Raw genomic sequence first — 19,724 nt, 5'->3', positions numbered from 1 at the left:
AGCTTGGGCTCTGACATGAGCCTCAAAACCCAGCTCTCCCTCTTGCACACAGAGCAAACTTCCACAAGTCAAGGGAGGAGACTGGGCCTTGCCTCTTCTAACGCCATTTCAGGCCGGGATGAAAGGGAGTAGAAGAGAATGGTCTTAGTTTGGTCTTGACGCACAGGTGGCAACAGGGAGAGGGCGTGTTGACCAGGTGGACCACTAAGGACAAAGGCTGGGAGGTGTGGGTGAATCTCCAACTGTAGCTCCTGAGTACCCTTCCCTGGTTGTGTCAGTTGAAGTCCTTGACTGGGCCACTCCCGTGTGTCCCCATGGCTCTGGGAACCCCACCAGACAGGAGTGGAGAGATACTTGTCCCCCTGTGGCTGGTGTAGAGGCTCTGACTGGGTGAGGGCCCAGTACCAGGTTCCCCTTTTATGGTTTCCGTGGTGATAAGGTCAGGAGCCTGCACTCTCACCAAGCCCGGGCTGGACCCTCCCACAGGCCTTTTCTCCCAGTTCTTCCCCCAAAGACTTGCCCTCTCCATTGTTTCCACTGTGCAGTAAGACCGGGGATGCTGGGACAGGTCATTTCTTTTGGAGAAACAGGCACCGGGAAATGGCTTGGATACTTAGTTGACGATGTAGAACTAAGGCTGCTGGGCAGTTGCTGCCAGAGACAGCTCCGCCATAAAACCAGAAGGGATCATTGCGGACCCCAGAGCCAGCCTGTGGGGGCGGGGTGGGAGACACCGACTCTTCCCCCATTTCTCTGCTGAGATGACTGAGGCAGGGAGCAGGTGAGTCGGGGGTGGAGATGGGCCGAGGCCACGCCGTGCCTGCGTCAGTCGCCACACCAGGAATAGCCCCCGCCCCCGCCCCAGCGGGTCTGCGCTCTCGAGCCCGGCGGCGCCTTCAAGCAGGAGGTAGAGTCTATTCCTGCCGGGCTGGTGGGAGGAGGCGGCGCAGGAGACGGGAGCTCGCGAGTAACTCACAAATAGCCCGGGCAGAGGAGCCAGTGCCCGGGAACGGGTCCAGGCAGCCGCAGTCGCTGGGCTTTTGGAGGAGGAGGAGGACTCCTGCACCGCTTCTCCATCCCTCCCACTTCTAAATCCCTCTGCCAAGCCTGCCCCCTGCTGGTTTCCTCAGCCCTGATTTCCCAGCTGTGTGACCACAGGCAAGTCAAGTCATCTCTCTGAGCTTGGGATTCTGGCTCTCTGTCCCTGGGGGAACAGCGTCTGCTCCCAGGGTTGTTGGAGGGCGACTGCAGAGGGCACGGCAGCACAGCATCGGCTTCTGCCAGGAGCGGGGCTCCAGCCGGACCTAGGATGAAGATGGATGCAGACTTAGAAGACAGGAGATGGTTCTCCAGGCAGGACTGCCCCTAGCTGTGGTGTGGCAGTGATACCGACAAGTACCCAGAATCTATTCAGCTGGAAAACAAAAAAAAACCCTCAAAAGGTCTGTGCAACTGAGGCTGAGCAGTGGAGAAGCAAGATGGTACTACGGCTCGGGGGAGACTGGTGGCCTCTCCGAGCCAGCCAGGTATCTGCAATGGATGTCAGGCATGCTGGGGTGGGGGTGGGGCGCTACTGGGAGTAGAATGGTGGAGACTGTCTTGAGACTGAGAGGCCTTGGATCAGTCCCCTCCCCCTAGCCTCAGCTTCTTCTCTACCTGCCAGAACCCCTACACCTGTGGGCCCTGGGTGTCAGGGGCACTAGTGTGCTAAAGGAATGCACTCCCAACTGTGTGTGGGGGGGGTGGGGGGTCAGCATTGGTGGTTAACCTAATCAAACTAGCGTAGTGTTAGAGGACTTCTGACTTCGAGCAGATGGCAGGTGCTGCACAGTGGAAGCAGGTGAGTTCCCCAGGGTCCTGGCCCACTCTGCATGCTTTGCCAAGACACCCCCAGCCAGCTGATTCTCTGTATCTGCTGGTCAAAGAGGATTTGGATGTCTGAGGCGAGGTCCCATTCCTTGGTCCCATCTGAATATGTGGCCCCAGCCTAGGACCCCCCCAGACCCTCTGGGAGCAAGGAGAGGGACCTCCAAGCTCAAACGGAGGCTCTACGCTGCCCTCTGCTGGTCGCTGGATGCAGTATCCGTGGCCAGGGCCGGCCAGAGCGGCCTGCTGCCCTCTACTGGACAAGAAGCCAGGCTAGGCGGGGACCCTGACTGCAAAAGGGGGGCAAGACCCAGTTTGGGGTAAAGCCACTGCGCTGGCGCGCCTTCCTCGACATGCCCTAGAGCTTCCCTTTCTGCCTGCCCGCCCCTGGGCCGCCAGCCCGTGGGCCCTCCGGCTCTTCACAGACATTCCCGGGAAGAGGGGACCGTGCGCAGGGTAGAGGCTCTGGGCCTGACCATTCCCACGCCGTCCTCCAAGCAACCCGGACTGGGTGGGGAGCTTTGTCCCTTCACACGGCAGTGTGCAATGACCCTAGTAAACGTGCGTGAACACACGGGCTCACAGGCACACGCACACGGCCACCCAAGAGGGTGCGCGCACGCGAGAGGGTCGCGCCGGCCGGAGACCCGCCCGGAGCCCGCCCTCGGAGAGGCGCGGCCGCGAGAAGAGCTGGACGCCCGGGCGCCGGCTCCCGCGCAGGGGCCCGTGCACCGTTCGCTCTCCGCCCCTCCGCAGAAAGGAGACGGGCCCCCGCCTCGCCTCCCCTCGCTCGGCGGTGCTGCCGCGCCTCTCCTCCCCCGCCCGGCTCCCGCCGCCCGCCGCCCTCCTCCCCCGGCGCCCCTCCCTCCCCGGCTCGCCCGTCGCGGCTCGCGTTCCCTCCCTGCGCCGCGGCACGGCGCGGACCCCGGGCGGGAGCCGGCGCGGGAGCCGGCGTGTGCGGAGTCCCCACCCGAGCAGCATGCGCGCCCGCGGCCCGCGGGCCTCAGCCCCGGCCCCGGCCTCAGCCCCCAAGCAGAGCCCCCGGGGCGTCGACCTCGGCCCCGCCAGCGGGGGCAGCGGACGCGCTAGGCCGGCTCTGCGCGCGGCTCTGGGCTCGTGGAGCCGGTGTAGCGAGTCCTGAGCGCCCCGGCACCTCCGCCGCCGGGTCCGCGGCCTCCTGCCTCTTCACCCCGGAGCGCGGGCCCCGGCCCCGGCCCCGGCCCCGGCTGGGCTCCTGCCCGCGTGGGACTGACAGACGGCCGGCCAGCTCGGCGAAGGCCCACGGACCGAGCGGCAGGGGTATCGGCCGAGGCGGAGGAGGAGGCAAAGGAGGGGGCTGGGCAGGGGCTGTGGCCCGGCCTGGGAGATATGCAATTGGTGACCGAGCCAAGCGGACGGACGGCGGGCCCGAGATGCAGGTGAGCCCGGCGGCTACGGCCCAGCCCCGAGCGGGCAGTCCCTCGGCAAGTGTCCCTGGGGGGCGCTGTGGGCCCCACTGGGGCCCGCGGGGCAGCCCTGTGCCGTCCAGAGCCCCCCTTGGGGGTCAAAGATATGACCCTCTTCGAGCCTCAGATATGAAGATTCTTCCTTTCCCATTCCCTCACCCCAAAAAATTTCAAGTTGGCTAGCTGGGACCCCGGAGTCGTGGAGGGGCCCCCACCTGTGCCTCAGTCCTGGTGATCCTCCTTCCCCTTCCCATTTTGAGCGCTGTGCACCGCGGAGGGTACGGCCCCTGCTCAGCAGGCTGGGTGACTGCCTCTCTACACAGAGCTCAGACACCCCCAGGCACCCAAGCCAGCACCAGGCACCCCCAGGCCGGTGGATGCAGGCCAGGGGCCAGTTTTCTCCACAGGCTTCAGCCAAGGGGCCAGCTCCCTCCCCTCACAAGAAGCAACCCCAGTGGTGAGGTGGAAAAGGAAAGTGAGGGGTAGGGAGCATGGAGGAGCAGGAGTTGGGTCTGTGGAGAACCCAGGAACCCTTTAGGGGCCTCCCCTTTGTCTGCCTTCAGCCCTGGCTTCTCACCAACCCTGCCCCACTTTTTATTCTGAGGCAGAGTGGGTGGGAGGTGGGAACCAGCTGAGAAAAAAGAGGTAAGAAGGGATCCTATCCCTCTGTTTGCCATGCCCCTCCCCAGTGACCCTCAGGAGCTGTACCCCTCCAGGTGTCTCCCCTTTGAAGAGGGGTGGGGCAGGCCCAGTGGGCAGTCTCTTCCAGTTCTTTGCTGGGTCTCCAAGCCCAGCCCCATCCAGCCCTGGTTCTGCCAGCAGCATCTCCTCTTTGTTCTCAGAGCTCCTGGGGTGGGGGCGGGGAGGATAGGAACAGCTCTGCCCTGCTAGGGTGGGAGGGCAGGAGGCCCTGAAGTGGGGGGCAGTGCCATCTGGGCAAGCCCAGCCCTCCCTCAGTTCTCCTCTGCTTGGCTTGGATCACCAGAGGACAAGCAGCCCAGCCTGGCCCCGGGCTCTGGGATCTGGGCTCAGGGCTCAGCCTTCTTGGTCATTATGCTAACAGCTCCAGCACCGGGTGCCTCCCATGCTCAGGGAGCAATGAGCCTGGGGCCTCCCTTTATCCCTCACCAGTGAGGAGTGCTGGGGAGGGAGGAAAGGGTTACCTGTCCCAGACCCTTTGTCCTTGTGTGGGCCAGGTGGCCCTCAGAGTCCTAACACCTCTGGGAAGGTGCTAGCTAGCACCTGGTCTTCTGGGACAGCTTGCTTGCCCTTCCTGCTTTCTCCCCATGGCCTGAGGCAGGAGAGAGAAAATAAGGTAGCAGAAGGGAGATGCCAGATCCTTGGAACCCATGTCAGGGCTCCAGGCAGCCTCAGCTGCCCCTCCTGGAGATGGGCTCAGCGAAAGCCAGGGCAGGTCCTCTGTTGTGTTCTTGTAGTCTCGGCGCCCCCCTCCCCTCTGCCTTTTTAAACCCATGACAGGGCAGTGCTCCCCAGGGCCTGGGGTTACAGTGGGTCCTGAATCCAAGGGACCAAGTTTTAGGGGATGGGCATGTGCTCCAAGCCCAGGTATCATGCATGACTTGGGGGCTGAGGGCCCCCGTGTGACTGGAGGGGGTGGAGAGACCACTCCACCCATTGTAGCAGTGCTCTTTGGTCCCAGTACTCAGCTCCTCCATCCCCTGCCTCTGAAGACCCATTCTTCCTCACATTAGATGTGGTTTTCTAAAACCCTGAATTCCAGAGGGACACACACACACACCCCCTCATGAGGGTGGCATCACCGTAAAGCCAGGCAGGGTCCCTGGTACCAGCAATGGTGCTGCTCTTGGGGGTAGGTCCCAAGTAAATGGCTGGAAGGTGACCGTCGGAGCGGGGCTGCATCCCTGTTGAGAAGTGAGGCTGTGCGGTGATGTGTGGGCCTGTGGAGGCATGAAGCCATGTGTGATGGAGGGCGAGGAGGTGGGTCCTGTGGGTCTAGGGAAGGGTCTGGGGGAGGGGGGAGGTGCTGGCAGTTTCGGGATTGGAGCCTTGGTTTCCTGGACGGGTCTTTTGGTCTGTCTGCCCCGTGTGTGGCACATCTATAGGAGGATGGTAGCCTCCCAGCCCCTGAGTCCCTTCCTCCCAATGGTTCTCTGTTCCCACCAGTAAGTCCTTCTGCACATCCACCCATCGCCTGGCTTGATCCAGCATCCCTGCCCAGAGGTCCTCTCCTTTCCTGCTCCTGGCCCCTCCTCTGGGAACTCTCCCTAACTGCTCCAAGTCGCTGATCCTCCTCCAGGCACCCACAGTGTAGAATTCCGTTGGTTTGCACCTAATATCGTACCAACCCGTGCATTCGGGCATTTGTTCTACACATCCTGGCAGTGCTGCCTGCTTGGCTCCAGGCTGGGCCCTTCCGTAGCTCCCGTGGATCACCTGGAACACCGCAGGCAACTGTGTGCTCTTCCCCTGAGCTCCCCTTACCGGGGAATGGGGAAGGCATTGGGAGGACCCAGGGAGCAGCTGTTGGCCGGGGGCAAGGCCTACCTGGAGGGGACACAGTGTCCCCAGCCTGTAAAGGTGGACAGAGCTGGGTAACATCAAGGCTGCCTCAGGTGGGGGTTGAGGAGAACCGAGGCAGGGAGCTCTCCTGCAGACAGAGAAGAATAGGATTGGTTCTTGGGGGCTGAGATGGTCACAGGTCCTCCAGGGAGAGAGACCTGGAAGGTCCTGAGGTGGTAGCAGACGTGGCGGAGACACAGAAAGCAGAGGATTCCAGAATCAGGGACTGTTCTTTGGAGGAAGTGTGGGAGGGCGAGTTCATTTCCCAATGCGTTGAAGGCATCTGTGACGCCAACCTTTGTCTCTGTGTTGGAGAAATGACTGGATGGACATCCCTGAGCGCGATGGCCTGGTAGAGCCGTGCTGACAGCAGCCTTCTCCTCCTGTGCTCACTTCCTTCCAGGTCACTTTGTAGTGCAGTGCTGGGGCTGGGCCCTGGAGCCAGATCCCAGGTTTAAATTTTAGCTCAATACTGCCCAGCTCCGTGACTTTGGGCAAGTTACTTCCCCTCTCTGGGCTTCAGGGTCCTTACTGATAAAGTGAGGATAACAGCCGTGTTTCACTCTAGGGGTATCATAAGGACTAAGTATGTTAATATATGTGAGACATGTAGAGCAGTACCCGGCACACAGCAAGCTCTCTAGAAATGCTTGTTACTTATGGTTTCTATCAATGAGGAGTTCTCAGTCTTACGCTTGTAGGTGGTGCCGAGATTTGATTGGACAGCTAGAAAACGAAGCCACAGAGGAAAGATAACTTAGTTAAAGTCCCTGACAACAAGCATAGGGCTCAAGCGAGAATGCCTTCCTCCTGGCTCTGCCCCGGGATCTTGTCCAATGCTGCGGGTGTGACCTGCTGACTAACTAACTGATGTATTTAGTGTTAAGAATAATAATACAATGAGTACCGGGACCCTGCTCCCCAACATGAACGTTAGCACATTTCTTTAAAAAAGATTTTATTCATTTATTTTTAGACACAGGGGAAGGGAGGGAGAAAGAGAGGGAGAGAAACATCAATGTGTGGTTGCCTCTCATGCGCCTCCTACAGGGGACCTGGCCTGCAACCCAGGAGTGTGCCCTGACTGGGAATCGAACTGGCGACCCTTTGATATGCAGGCCAGCGCTCAACCACTGAGCCCCACCAGCCAGGGCTGAACGCTAGCACTTCAATAACAGAGTATGTTTTCCTGTGTTCTTCTCCTCACCTTATCCATTGGCCTCTTTCTCTGAGGCAACCACTACCCTAAATTATCCATTTAGCATTTCCTTGCCTTTTTAAAATCATATTTTGATGCATAGAAATTGTTCGGTTTTAGTTGTTTTTCAACTTTGTAAAAAGAACATGAAACTGTGCATGTATGTATAAGCCTCATCTCTATTACTGCAAATAATAGATGTTCATTTACGCTCACCTGAATACGCAGAGCTCTGTCCTTCGGACACCACACGGTGTGTTTTCTGTTCTTCTGTTGATGGGCATGTGGGTTGTTTCCCTTTTTGTTCTTACAAACAGTTCTGCTGTGAACCTGCCGTCCTGTCTCCTGAGGCATAGTCTCTGGGGCACAGAGCCGGGAGCGGAATTGCTGGGTTGGAGGGCACATGTGCCTTCACCTTTACTAGAAGTGTTTTCCAAACTCTTGATTGGAGCCTTTATGCGTCCCCAGCAGGAGGTGACATCCTCCTTCCTCCACACTGGCATCAGCACTTCTGTGCTCAGATGTCTCCATTCCACCGACTGAATGAGTGTGAAACGGTAAACTTTACGATCTTGACTTGCATTTCCGGAATCCAAGGTTTCTTGTGTATGGGGTTGAGGTGGGTAGTGCCCGGTGTGTAACACATGCTCACTAAGCATATGCCCTTTGCACCCTGGTTTCCCCAGTCAGGAAGCTGTCTGTACAACCCCTGCTTTGAAGGATGGGCAAGGTCAGGGAGGACTCCTGGATGAAGTGGAATGGAGGAGGGGCATTTAGAGTGAAAGGAGCCCTAGGAGGACTTCACCCCAGGATAGGCAGGGGCCGTCCTAGCTTGGGAGGTAGGGGGGGCCTGTGCTTCATTATTTCAATCATGCACAGGGCCCTAAAAACCTGGTCCCTACACCCTGGCCCATTGGTGAGGGCGCAAAAGGGTTTGTTGACTTGGGGAATGAACGGGATGGAACGAACTATATGTTTTTCTTCCTTCATTCCCACTCTGTGGGGGTCCTCCCTGATTACTCTTACCATTGAGTGACTGAGGGGTGGCTGAGCAAGCTGGCTCCTAGGCATTTTCAAGTCCCCTGTGAGACCCTCAAGCCTCCTAACCACAGGGGCTGACAAGGCAATCTGAAGTGGCTCCCTCTACCAGCCTGGTGGCTCTCCCTGCCCGGACAGGGGCCCCCGGAGCTGGTTAGGGAGGAGCAACAAGGCTTGTGGAATAATTATGCTTATTTCCTGTGACACCCAAATTGATTGCCTCCAGGGTGACATTAACAAGGCATTGTTCCTCATCTCCAACCTCTTATTACGTGTTATTAGGGTGTGTGTGTGTGTATTTTTCTATTTTTTTCCCCCATTTCAGGGAGTTAATCTCTCTCTGCCGCCTCCTCTGCTTTCCTCTGCAGAGAACCTGCTGGCAGCCCCTGGGAAGGGCAGAGCTTGGCCAGCAGCCTTCCCTTGCCTGGCCCAGCGCAGGGCTGCAGGTGCACGTGGGGTCTGGCCATCCCACCACTCGGATGCAGGATGGGAGTATTTCAGAGCTAGGAGGGGTGCTGAGGTATAGAGCCCAGCAGAGGAGTCTTCCTGCAGTGCCCCTGGTCCGTGGTTCCTGCTTGCATACCTCTCAAGACAGGCTGCTCACTCACTCTTTTCCAAGGCAGATCTTCTGTCTTGGCTTGATTCCTTACACTGAGCAGAACGGGCTGCCTTGTGACTCTGCCCATAGGTCTTGGCTCTGCCCTTTTTGCCTGCACCGGACTCTTTTCATCCTCTGCCTTGGGGCACCCCTTAGAGAGCTGCAGATGTGCCAGTGCCCTCCCCGCAGCCTGGGTGTCTCAGGCCCGGGGAGCTGGGCAGTGGCATCAACTGTACCTGAGCCGAACACGGCCCCCATGTGAGTCTGCCCAGTGGGGTTAACTGCCTCTTGGCACTGAGCTCAGTGTTCCAGGTTGGGAAAACGGGCCTAGGCGGGGGGCTGGCCAAGACTCAGTTCAGCAGGGAGGGTTTTGAACAGTCAGCGCCAGGAGAAGGGCAAGAGTTTATAAATAACTCACTGGATTTGGGTTTGTGATGTATGAGGGAGTTGTTTTTAAACCTTTTTCCCTTTTTGAGGCAGAAATAACCCAAACCTCCACCTGTTTCCGAGCAAGCCCCACCGTGATACCCTGGCGTGACTCTGGAGAGAGAAGGTGGCTGCAATCAGGACGTGGCAGGTCTCCCTCGGCCCCAGCCCTGACCTGCCTTGGGACATTAGACAGGTCCCTGATGCTTGTGGGCCTCTGATTCCTCCCCTGTGTGGTGACAGCGTTATCGTGCCTTTGAGTCCGACAGGCCCAGTGATCTTGGGCAGGTGAGCTAACAGCATGGAGCCTCAGTTTCCCTATCAGTGAAGTGGGGACGATGGTACCTCCCCCACAGGGAGTGTGGTGAGGGCTGGTGGAGTCATTCTACAGAGCACTGAGTGTGTGTGTTTGACCACTTCCTCTTCTGAATGAGGGGTTTAGGGCCCAAGACATAAAGTCGCGTGCCCACGATCATGCAGCTCAGCAGGGCTTCGAACCCGAATCAGGAAGAGGCAGTACAAGAGTGGTCAGGACTGCCGCGGGTCTCTCTGCGTCAGGCCCAACCCCAGCTCTGCCACTTACCACTGTGTGATTTCAGAGCGAGTTGTATCACCTTTGTGCTTCAGTTTCTCTAGTCTGTGAAAAGGAGATAATATATACCAGCTGGACAGGATTAAACAAGTTCGTGTTTGAGTTCAAATTACGCTACCTGTGTGACCATAAGCAAGTTACAGAACCGCTTTGTGTTTACGGGTTTTTTTTTTTTTTCCATCTGCGAAGTGGGGGTGATAATAGGAGCCACCTCAGCGGGCCGTGGTGGGAGTAAGTGAAACTTCGTATCTACAGCACTGAGAATGGTGTCTGGCGCGCCAGGGCTCTCCAACTCTCACGCGGGTTCCACCACTCCCTTCAGCTCCCCCTTCCCTGTGCTGAGACTCTGAGACCGTGACTACCCCCTCTCCCAAATTCAGCCTGCGGTCCTCCCACATGGCGTTGGCGGTTTCCAGGTAAAGGAGCCCTGAGGTCTGGGACAGCTGGGAGAGGGCCCCAGAAGGCCCCAGGAAGGTGTGAGGGGACAAGTGGGTATGGGGCAGGTGTTTCTTCCAGGCACCCCCCCAAGGGGCCACCGACCTGGGCAGGGGATGGGGCCAGAGGCCTTCAGGGACACCTTCTTGCCCCTTAGAGCCGGGACTGGTATCTCAGACCCAGAGATGGGAAGGGAGCTGTGCAGGTGCGGGACCTGGGTTTTTCTTGAGTTCCCTCAGGTCACCACATGGGTGTCTGCAATTCTGGGACAGCTCCAAACTGAGTGAGGTGCCATTTGCTCAGGTGGGCCCAGTGCAGACAACAAGGAAGCTTCCCAGACCAGTGGCCCCTCCTACCTTCCCCAGGCCAGTTCCTAGCTTCCTGGCTGGTCTCTCACCTCAGAACCACCTCAGGGTAGGCAGGGCCCAGAGTGATGCAGGACTCATCCAAGATTCCACAGCAGGACAGGGGTGCACTGGCTGCAGCCAAGGCCTGGCATATGTAAGCCCCTTTGCTCCCCAAAGTGCCCTCCTCTAGGCCTTACCCCACCCCTGCTTCTCTCCACCAAGCTGACTACTCCTGCAGGGCAGAGCCTGTATAGAGAATCCTTTACACACTAAGATACTTTGACAATGAACATTCATAACTTATCCTGCAAATGTCCTGGGGCCACGGGCTGGCCAGAAGGCTGCACACCCTGGGATGGGCTGTGCTTTGGTGGGACGAGTGGTGATGCAGGCAGGGGCATTCCTCCCTCAGGTGCAGGGCACCAGGGTCGTGCCCAGGGCCACACAAGGAGGGGGTGGGGACTGGTGGCTGCCCTAGCAAACAGGCAGGCAGCCTCCCATGCCCAGTCAGCACCCTCCAGACTGGCCCCAGCTAAGAGGCCAGGTGAGCACCTTTGGGAGAGGATTGGGTTTGCAAGTGTGCCTAAGAATGGGGCTGGTGGCTCGGACCAGGGAGGGTGGGGAATGTTGGGAGGGGTGGCAGTAGACGCACACACCAACACTGGACGCAATCGAGCAAGGGCAGGGGGCAGCGGCGAGGAGCAACTCTTTGCCAGAACCAAGAGCAAGAGGAAAATGAAGAATGATGCGCGACAACGGACATGACCTCAGTTTTCTTCCGGGTTAATGGTTCTGTCCCTGTAGTGGGCAGCTGGAGGAGGAAGAGAAGGAAGAGAGAGGGACGGCAAAGGCAAGCAGACCTGTGCACGACTTGCCCTCCTTGGGACTGAGCTCCCCCATTAGTGGCTCTCACCTTAGATCAAGATCAGCCATTCCCACCTCAGCAGGGGTCAGCCCCAGAGAGCCCTAATGCAGTGTGCTGGCCTCTCAGGGTGGGTGGGAGAGATTAAGTAGGAGCTCTGGATGCTGTCCCATGGACCAGGCCAGTCAGGACCACCCCACGTACCTTCGCTCTCACTGCTCCCTCTGTCAAAATGCTCTCTTGCTTGGCCTGTGGAGGTGTGTTTGAGTTCAGCGTGAGCTGCTGGGACCAGAGCTGCTCTGGGAGCTGTCCCAGCAGTTGTTGGATGGGCTGTTTTTGCACCGGGAAGGTGGCCTAGGGGTGCTGAGCTGTGTCAGCCCAAGCAGAGGATGGGGTGGGGCTGCTGAAGCTCCAACCAAGCGAGGAAGAGGGAGAGGTAAACACACCGCAGTGCTGGGGGTGGGGGAAGAGCTGCATGGGGGAAGAGACGTAGGAGCTGGACTCTGAAGGCCAGGGGAGGCCTCTCCAGGCACCCTCCTGCTGCGGACTCAGTCACAGGGTGTCAGGCCAGGATGAGATCTCATGTGCCTGCCTCCCTGCCAGGCTGAGAACCCGGCGTCCCCAGGGCCCCAGGGATGGCAGTGGCACCTCCCCGCCAGGGATCTCATGCCCCTGTGTGCCGGGGATCCCTGTGGTCCCTGAGTAATGCTGAGTGGGAACGCCATGAAATACTGATACTAGAAACCTAAAATAACTAAACCTTCTACGCTCTGCCGCAGCCAACCCCGAATTAGGTGAGATTCTCGCATAGACGGTACAGCAGGCGCAGGAGAAGGGTTTGGTGGAAAAACACTGAAAACATTCAGTGTGTTCAACGTGCCATTTTCAGATAGCTGGGGAAAGGCTTTTGTCGGCTTTGGTCAGGTGCCAGGGTGAGGTGCCAGGGTGCGTACTTGCGGCGCTCGCAGGTAGTGCCTCCCTGTAGCCCTGAGGGCCTCACCCTCTGACATGCCTGCCCTGCAGGTCTGGCCTGTGCGTCCGAAAGAACCGCTGCTTCACACCAGGCAGCTCTTGGACCAGGCCACTGGACCAGAAAGAGCAGAGCTCTGCTGCCTCCTAACTTTGCGGCCTAGGCCTAAGGCAAATGAATTCCCTTTTGGAAGTCTCAGTTATTCTCATCCGTAAAATGGGTAAGAAGTACTTCTTTTGAATGCTGGTAGGAGGGTTTCTGTGGCCGTGTATGAAGCCCGTGGGCTGGGTGAGTGGAAGAGCCACTCCCCTGACCCCGGGAGCACCCAGGTCCTGCTGAATGAGGTAGAGGATGTTGACTCTCCATCTGGAGAAAGTCTAGTTTCATTGCGGGTTTTCTCAGGGACCCTGGAATCCCGCCTTTCACTGCACAATGGAGGGAAAGAGACTAGAGAGGACAGGCGATGACCCTGGTCGCAGTAGAGTGGCCGGTGTGGGAAGCAGCTGAGCTGACCATGTCTGCCCCGGCTATGCGTGAGGTGTGAGGGCGGCAGCACAGGCGGCCGCAGGGCTCCGGGACTGAACGGACTCGGCCTGCCGCGGGTCTCAGCAGTGTGCCCCAGCGCGGCCCTCCTCTGCCTGCCCTCCGTGTTTATTTCCTGTGTGTTTATTGGTCCAATTTTTAAACTCTTGCCTTTGTGGAAAGCCCTTCGGGGATAAGGATCCAAAATAAAACATGATTAAAAGACATAAAACACTTCTCCTCCTGGGCAATTTCAGGAGTAACCTGAAGGGTTTATGGTGCCAGGACCGCAGGACAGCACACGGCCCACTTAGCAGTTTCGGTGGTCCCTCAGACGTGACCGTGCCAGCATCCCGAGGTGATGGGGACCTCGTGGGCATGCTGTGGTACTGCTGTGTCAGCTGGGGCAAGCACCTTCTCCTCTCCAGGCCTCAGTTTCCCCACCTTTCACGGCAGCCCCGTGTAAAAGGTGAAGGGAGGCAGTTCGGAGGATGTGCCCTTCCGAAGCTATTCTGGGCTTGTGGAACACGGCCCCGTGGTCTCACTGCCAGACCCGAGGGTGGCAGCCACCCCAGGGCAAGGCCGACCAACTTTCTCCTACCACCGTGTTTGAATTCCCTGGGTCTCTCGCTGCTCAGCTTCCTGCTCGAGTCAGCTCCATCAGCGGGACTTCAACCCCTGTAAAATCTCAGGCACACCCTTCCTTTCAAAGCTCTTTCACTGGGGTCTGCATGTGCCACTCCTTGGTCTGAGGCTGCACCAGCCACTAGTCCTTCGGCACCTTGACCTCTAGCAGGCGAGACGCTCCCGTGACGGTCCGACCCGCAGCTGGACACCCAGAGCAGGTGCAGGGCTGAGAGTTCAGGCTCTGGGGCACAGCTCCATCGTGGCTCCGGTCGGCAGGAAGCTCTGGCCTGCAGCGGTCAGTCAGGGTTTTGTGCCGTTCTTTTCTGACGGGCTTGCCCTCTGAGGTTTTTATCTTTTTATCACTCACCGCTTAACTTTTCTGTCACTTGGCTCCAGTCATTTGTCGGTGTGTGCTACATGTCAGTTACGTAATATCAATACTAATAAACATGAGGTGCTTCCGTGTTGTAGGCAACAGATGATTTCTGGCTCAGGAGGTCAAGGATGGCTTCATGGAGGAGGTGGCCTTTGGGGTGGAAGTTCACAAAGGCTGCTGGGGCAGGAGGCCAGGAGAGCTCTCCAAAACAGAGATGGCTTCAAGGCAGGGGTGCGAGGACCTGGCCAGAATGAGATAGAATCACTGAGCAGAGTAGTGCAAGAGCAGGTAGACAGGTAGGCTGAGGCTAGGTGGTGGAGGCTTCAAATACCTGGGTCTTGCCTGTGTAAGGGGCTCACCAACATCTCAGGTGGCCTGTGCCCTTGCTGACCCCATTCCTTAGCCCCACCAACCCGGCCCCTACCTGGGTGCCACGAGTCCTGTTTTCCTCTGTAGGCCCCAGCCTCATACCTGCACAGGCTTCGGCCGCCAGCCCAGGTACTTACTGATCACTGTCAGATGTTTGCTTTCCTGGTGGGTCCCTGGAGCGTGTGTGACTATGGAGAATGGCCGGGTGGGGGTGGAGTGGGGGAGGATGAGCCACAGAAGACCTGGAGAAGGTGAGAGTGGCTGAAGTGGTGGGGGCGGACAGAGCCTTTGGGGACGACAGAATCTCGCCGTTCCATCACATGTCAGTGATGGCCAGAGCCCTTTCTGGTTAATCAATCATTTAGTCAATCTATAGCCAGGGAGCACCTGTCAGTCCTGAGAAGCCGCTGGAGCATTGGAAAGCTTGTGGCTCCGCTGGAGTCAGACAGACCAGAGCTCTGGTCTGAAGCCCTCCCTTGTATGGGCTGGGCATTCTTGGGCAGCCACAATCCCCCCAAGCCCCAGTTGCCTTAAGGGTTGAAGTGTGGATGATAGGAACCATGGCCTTGAAAGTGGAAACTGCACAGGTGTGGGGAGAGGCTGGAAGGGGTCGAGAAGGGCCTGAGCTGGGCCAGAGAGGTGGGCTCTCCTGGCCTGGGCCTCCCCTTCCTGTAGTGAGCCCTCCTCAGGGTCACTGTGTGGGGTGTATAAACAGGCAGCAGAGCCCCAGGGTGCCCAGCTGGGAGTGGGAGGGCTGCAGCTCAGCTCCCAGAGGCCATCTTGTCCACCCCCTGGAGTTTGGAGAGGTCCAGTCTAGCCCTCCCAGTTCCTTCCTTACCTTGCGGGGCCCGTTTTCCAGGTGGTGGAACAGAGGAGGGAAGGAGAAGGGGGGAGACCATGTTGGTACACGTGTGAGCAATTGGCCTCTGAACACAGGCTAGGAGACAGGAATGGGGAGCTAGCTTCGCACACCCCCGTTCCTTCCACCTACAGCCTGTGCTCAAGCTGGGCCCTGGCACCATCCTCCTTGTCACCATTACCCAAGTCCTGCATGTCCCTCGGGGCCCAGCTCTGATAAACCTCACACCCACAGGGCCGCGGTGTGGACCGGCCCCTCCAGGCTGCCCGCGCCATCCTGGGCTTCGCGGTCTGAGCAGCTGCAGAGAACTTGGCACTGGGATGAAGGTGATTGAAATCCCAAAAGACCGAGCGATGAAGGCTCGAGGGTCTGTGGAGGGGAGCATATTTCCTACTGGGGATCAGAAAAAGCTTCTCAGAGCAGGAGGCATTAAATGAGGCCCAGAAGCTGAGGTTGCAAATAGGCAGGACAGGGCATTCCAAGAGGATGGAAGTGCAGGAGCCGAGGCCAGGAGAACTCAGTCCCCGAGTCCTGCAGTCAGGAGCCTGGTGGCCACTGTGGGGACCCAGAGGGTGGGGAGAGCTGGAGAGACCCTGTGGGGAGGCATTAGGCCTGGGTCCCAGCTTTCTGGGTGAGGGTGCTCTCCACTGAGATAGAAGCTCCACTGGGGAGCAGATTCATGAACACTGACACGTACGGCTGCGTTTGCTGATCGCACTGAATTTGGGCTGTGGTGTCTGCACCTGGGGCATCTCCGGCCACAGGCTGCAAGGTAGGTCCCCAGCAGCTTCAGAAGCCCTTGCCCACAGACTAGGGACCAGGCATGCTCCTCTGCAGACTGTTCCCAGAGGCCTCAGCCTTGAGCCCCTTTGGTCCCTCTCTGAGCCCCAAGGACAACTCAGCAAGCCTGGCTTTGATCTCTGACGAGCACTGGGGGAAGTGGCGTGGCGGTGCAGGATGCAGAGGGTGAGGAGGGCAGGGCACAGTGCATGCCTGGAGTCACACACCTATAAAACATAAAATGGAAAGGGGGTGGGTGCAGCCTTTGGGGCCAATGCCAGGCTCCTCTGGAACCCCCCTGATTCCAGAGATGCTGGGAAGACCCTTCAGGAAGGCTCTGGGCAGGGTAAGTGGCACTAAGGAAGCAGCACAGGGTGGCAGGAGTTTCCCTCCTCCCCCAGGCATCTAGACCTCACTGTGGGGTCCCAGGCAGGTGTCACATGCCACTCTAGCCTCTCGCTTCTGTCTCTGAGTCAGGGACGTTCTGATGGGGTAGAACGGTGGCGGGGTCCAGCCAGATATCCTCTAACCGCCCCTTCTGTCCTGTGCTTGCTCTGGGCTGTAGGTAAGCAAGAGGATGCTGACAGGGGGCAAGAGGAGCATGCCCAGCCCCCTCCTGGCCTGCTGGCAGCCCATCCTCCTGCTGGTGCTGGGCTCAGTGCTGTCGGGCTCGGCCACGGGCTGCCCGCCCCGCTGCGAGTGCTCCGCCCAGGACCGTGCAGTGCTCTGCCACCGCAAGCGTTTTGTGGCCGTGCCCGAGGGCATCCCCACCGAGACCCGTCTGCTGGACCTGGGCAAGAACCGCATCAAAACGCTCAATCAGGATGAGTTCGCCAGCTTCCCGCACCTGGAGGAGCTGGAGCTCAATGAAAACATTGTGAGCACTGTGGAGCCCGGCGCCTTCAACAACCTCTTCAACCTCCGAACACTGGGGCTGCGCAGCAACCGCCTGAAGCTCATCCCCCTGGGCGTCTTCACTGGCCTCAGTAACCTGACCAAGCTGGACATCAGCGAGAATAAGATCGTCATCCTGCTAGACTACATGTTCCAGGACCTGTACAACCTCAAGGCGCTGGAGGTCGGGGACAATGACCTTGTCTATATATCCCACCGCGCCTTCAGCGGCCTCAACAGCCTAGAGCAGCTGACACTGGAGAAGTGCAACCTGACTTCCATCCCCACCGAGGCCCTGTCCCACCTGCACAGTCTCATCGTCCTGCGGCTTCGGCACCTCAACATCAATGCCATCCGGGACTATTCCTTCAAGAGGTTGTACCGGCTCAAGGTCTTGGAGATCTCCCACTGGCCGTACTTGGACACCATGACACCCAACTGCCTCTACGGTCTCAATCTGACATCCCTGTCCATCACTCACTGCAATCTGACTGCTGTGCCCTACCTGGCGGTGCGCCACCTGGTCTATCTCCGCTTCCTCAACCTCTCCTACAATCCCATCGGCACCATCGAGGGCTCCATGTTGCATGAGCTGCTGCGGCTGCAGGAGATCCAGCTGGTGGGCGGGCAGCTGGCTGTGGTGGAGCCCTACGCCTTTCGTGGCCTCAACCACCTGCGTGTGCTCAACGTCTCTGGCAACCAGCTGACTACACTGGAGGAGTCCGCCTTCCACTCAGTGGGCAACCTAGAGACACTCATCCTGGACTCCAACCCGCTGGCCTGTGACTGCCGTCTCCTGTGGGTGTTCCGGCGCCGCTGGCGGCTCAACTTCAACCGGCAGCAGCCCACGTGTGCCACGCCTGAGTTCGTCCAGGGCAAGGAGTTCAAGGATTTCCCTGATGTGCTCCTGCCCAACTACTTCACCTGCCGCCGCGCCCGCATCCGGGACCGCAAGGCCCAACAGGTGTTTGTGGATGAGGGCCACACGGTGCAATTCGTCTGTCGGGCAGATGGCGACCCACCGCCCACCATCCTCTGGCTATCGCCTCGCAAGCACTTGGTCTCTGCCAAGAGCAATGGGCGGCTCACGGTCTTCCCTGATGGCACGCTGGAGGTGCGCTATGCCCAGGTGCAGGACAACGGCACGTACCTGTGCATTGCGGCCAACGCGGGCGGCAACGACTCCTTGCCCGCTCACCTGCATGTACGCAGCTACTCGCCCGACTGGCCCCATCAGCCCAACAAGACCTTCGCCTTTATCTCCAACCAGCCGGGCGAGGGAGAGGCCAACAGCACCCGAGCCACCGTGCCTTTCCCCTTCGACATCAAGACCCTCATCATTGCCACCACCATGGGCTTCATCTCCTTCCTGGGCGTCGTACTCTTCTGCCTGGTGCTGCTATTCCTCTGGAGCCGGGGCAAGGGCAACACGAAACACAACATCGAAATTGAGTATGTGCCACGCAAGTCAGATGTGGGCATCAGCTCCGCCGACGCGCCCCGGAAGTTCAACATGAAGATGATATGAGCGTGGGGCGGGGCTTCCTCCCTAGCCCTGTGCTACCCCTCTCTGGCCCCCACTCCTGCCCCGGGCTGCCCCACTGGCCCCCACTGCCTCCCCTCTCTCCACCAGGACCTCAGAAGCCCGGGCCTGGGGCACGCGATGCACAGGGGCGCACGTGGACATGCTAGAGTCGGAAACTGACGGACCAACGTGCAGAAGTCAGTAATTCAATTTAAAAAGTTACAAACTTCCTCTGTAACTTGGGTTTCAATAATTATGGATTTTTATGAAAACTTGAAATAATAAAAAGAGAAAAAAACTATTTCTATAGCTAGTCGGAATGCAAACTTTTGACATCCTGATTGCTCCAGGGCCCTCTTCCAACTCAGTTTCTAGTTTTTACCCTCCTCCTTTTCCTCCTTTCTCTTCTCTTCCCCTGTGGGGAGGGATAACTCAGGAAAATGGGAAAGGAGGTTTCAGCCTCGCCCACCTGCCCGCCCTGCCAGGGCAGCCTCCTGTAGGAGCAGGCAGAGTGGCTGGTGTGGGCTCCCCTCCCATCTGGCTGTTTGCTGGGAGCAGGTGGAGGGGCCAGGGCTGCCAGATGGGGGCTGTGTGCTGAGCTGCCAGGGTTCAGAGGCCTGGTCGGGTGTGGCTGATACTCGACAGGACAGGAACTGGGGTCCTCCTGGAGGACAGCATAGTCAGCCGGGAAAGCCAGGGGCAGGGACAGGGCCTAACTTCTGGTCCCAGCTGTGCCACTGACTTGCTGTGCGGCCACAGACAGGTCACTGCTCCTCGGTCCCCACATCTGTACAAATGGAAGCATTATTCCCTGCCCTGCCTACCTCACAGGGCTGTTGTGAGGAACTGATGAGATGTATGTGAAACATTTTGTAACCTGTAAAGTGCTGTGCACACATGTGGGCGACTGTTCTCATTATGGTCATTATTATGTCACTGTGGGGGACGGGCCTCGTGAAGGGATCTCCATGGGGTCAGGTTGAGGGCGGGCTGGGGGAGAGCCTGCTTAGGGACTTCCAGAAGCTCCTGCCAGGGCAATGTGGCCAAAAGCACTGGCTGGATTAACTAGCCTTCAGACCCACAGGGGTGTCCTCAGGACCAAGATCATCCTGACTTCAACCACCTCTGTTCTGGGGTCCCCCCCCCTGGCAAAATACCCTTGTGGCTTTGGCTTGGACCTACCCAAGGATTGGGAACATCAGCTCTTTCCACAAGCATTTATCGAATGCCTGCTGTATACCACTGCTGGGCAGGTACAGTGCCCAGTCTTTGGGGAGGGGAAGCAGTTCTGGCACTGACCTTGGGACCTCTCAGACCCGGGGCATCACCCCAGCTCTGTGCCATCTTTCACCAGGCCACACTCCGAGCCTGCCCGGGGCTGCGAAGGGTTCTGAGTTGAGACCCACCTGCACATAAGCTGACTAGGAAGGGCAGACGTGGCCCTGCCCATTGAC

General features: G+C 58.6%; 1 protein-coding gene across 8 annotated transcripts in view; it reads left to right on the top strand.

Annotated features, from left to right (window-relative positions):
* The window catches only part of LINGO1 (leucine rich repeat and Ig domain containing 1), a 182,924-nt gene extending 163,754 nt beyond the window's left edge, over positions 1–19,170 (top strand). For 6 of the 8 annotated variants that reach the window (XM_045192839.3, XM_053928479.2, XM_024557379.4 and 3 more), the window contains one exon: positions 16,417–19,170. In XM_045192839.3, the coding sequence (XP_045048774.1) occupies positions 16,429–18,273 (1,845 nt within the window). In that variant the 5' untranslated portion in view covers positions 16,417–16,428 and the 3' untranslated portion in view covers positions 18,274–19,170. Of the gene's footprint in view, positions 1–2,748; positions 3,285–9,249; positions 9,401–16,416 lie in introns of those variants that run through there. The other 2 variants (XM_053928478.2, XM_053928481.2) reach the window with 2 other exon arrangements.
* The last annotated feature ends 554 nt before the right edge of the window (positions 19,171–19,724 follow it).

This window comes from Desmodus rotundus, chromosome 7 (assembly GCF_022682495.2).
Source record: "Desmodus rotundus isolate HL8 chromosome 7, HLdesRot8A.1, whole genome shotgun sequence".
NCBI lineage: Eukaryota > Metazoa > Chordata > Mammalia > Chiroptera > Phyllostomidae > Desmodus > Desmodus rotundus.
This window is presented reverse-complemented; position numbering and strand designations above follow the sequence as displayed.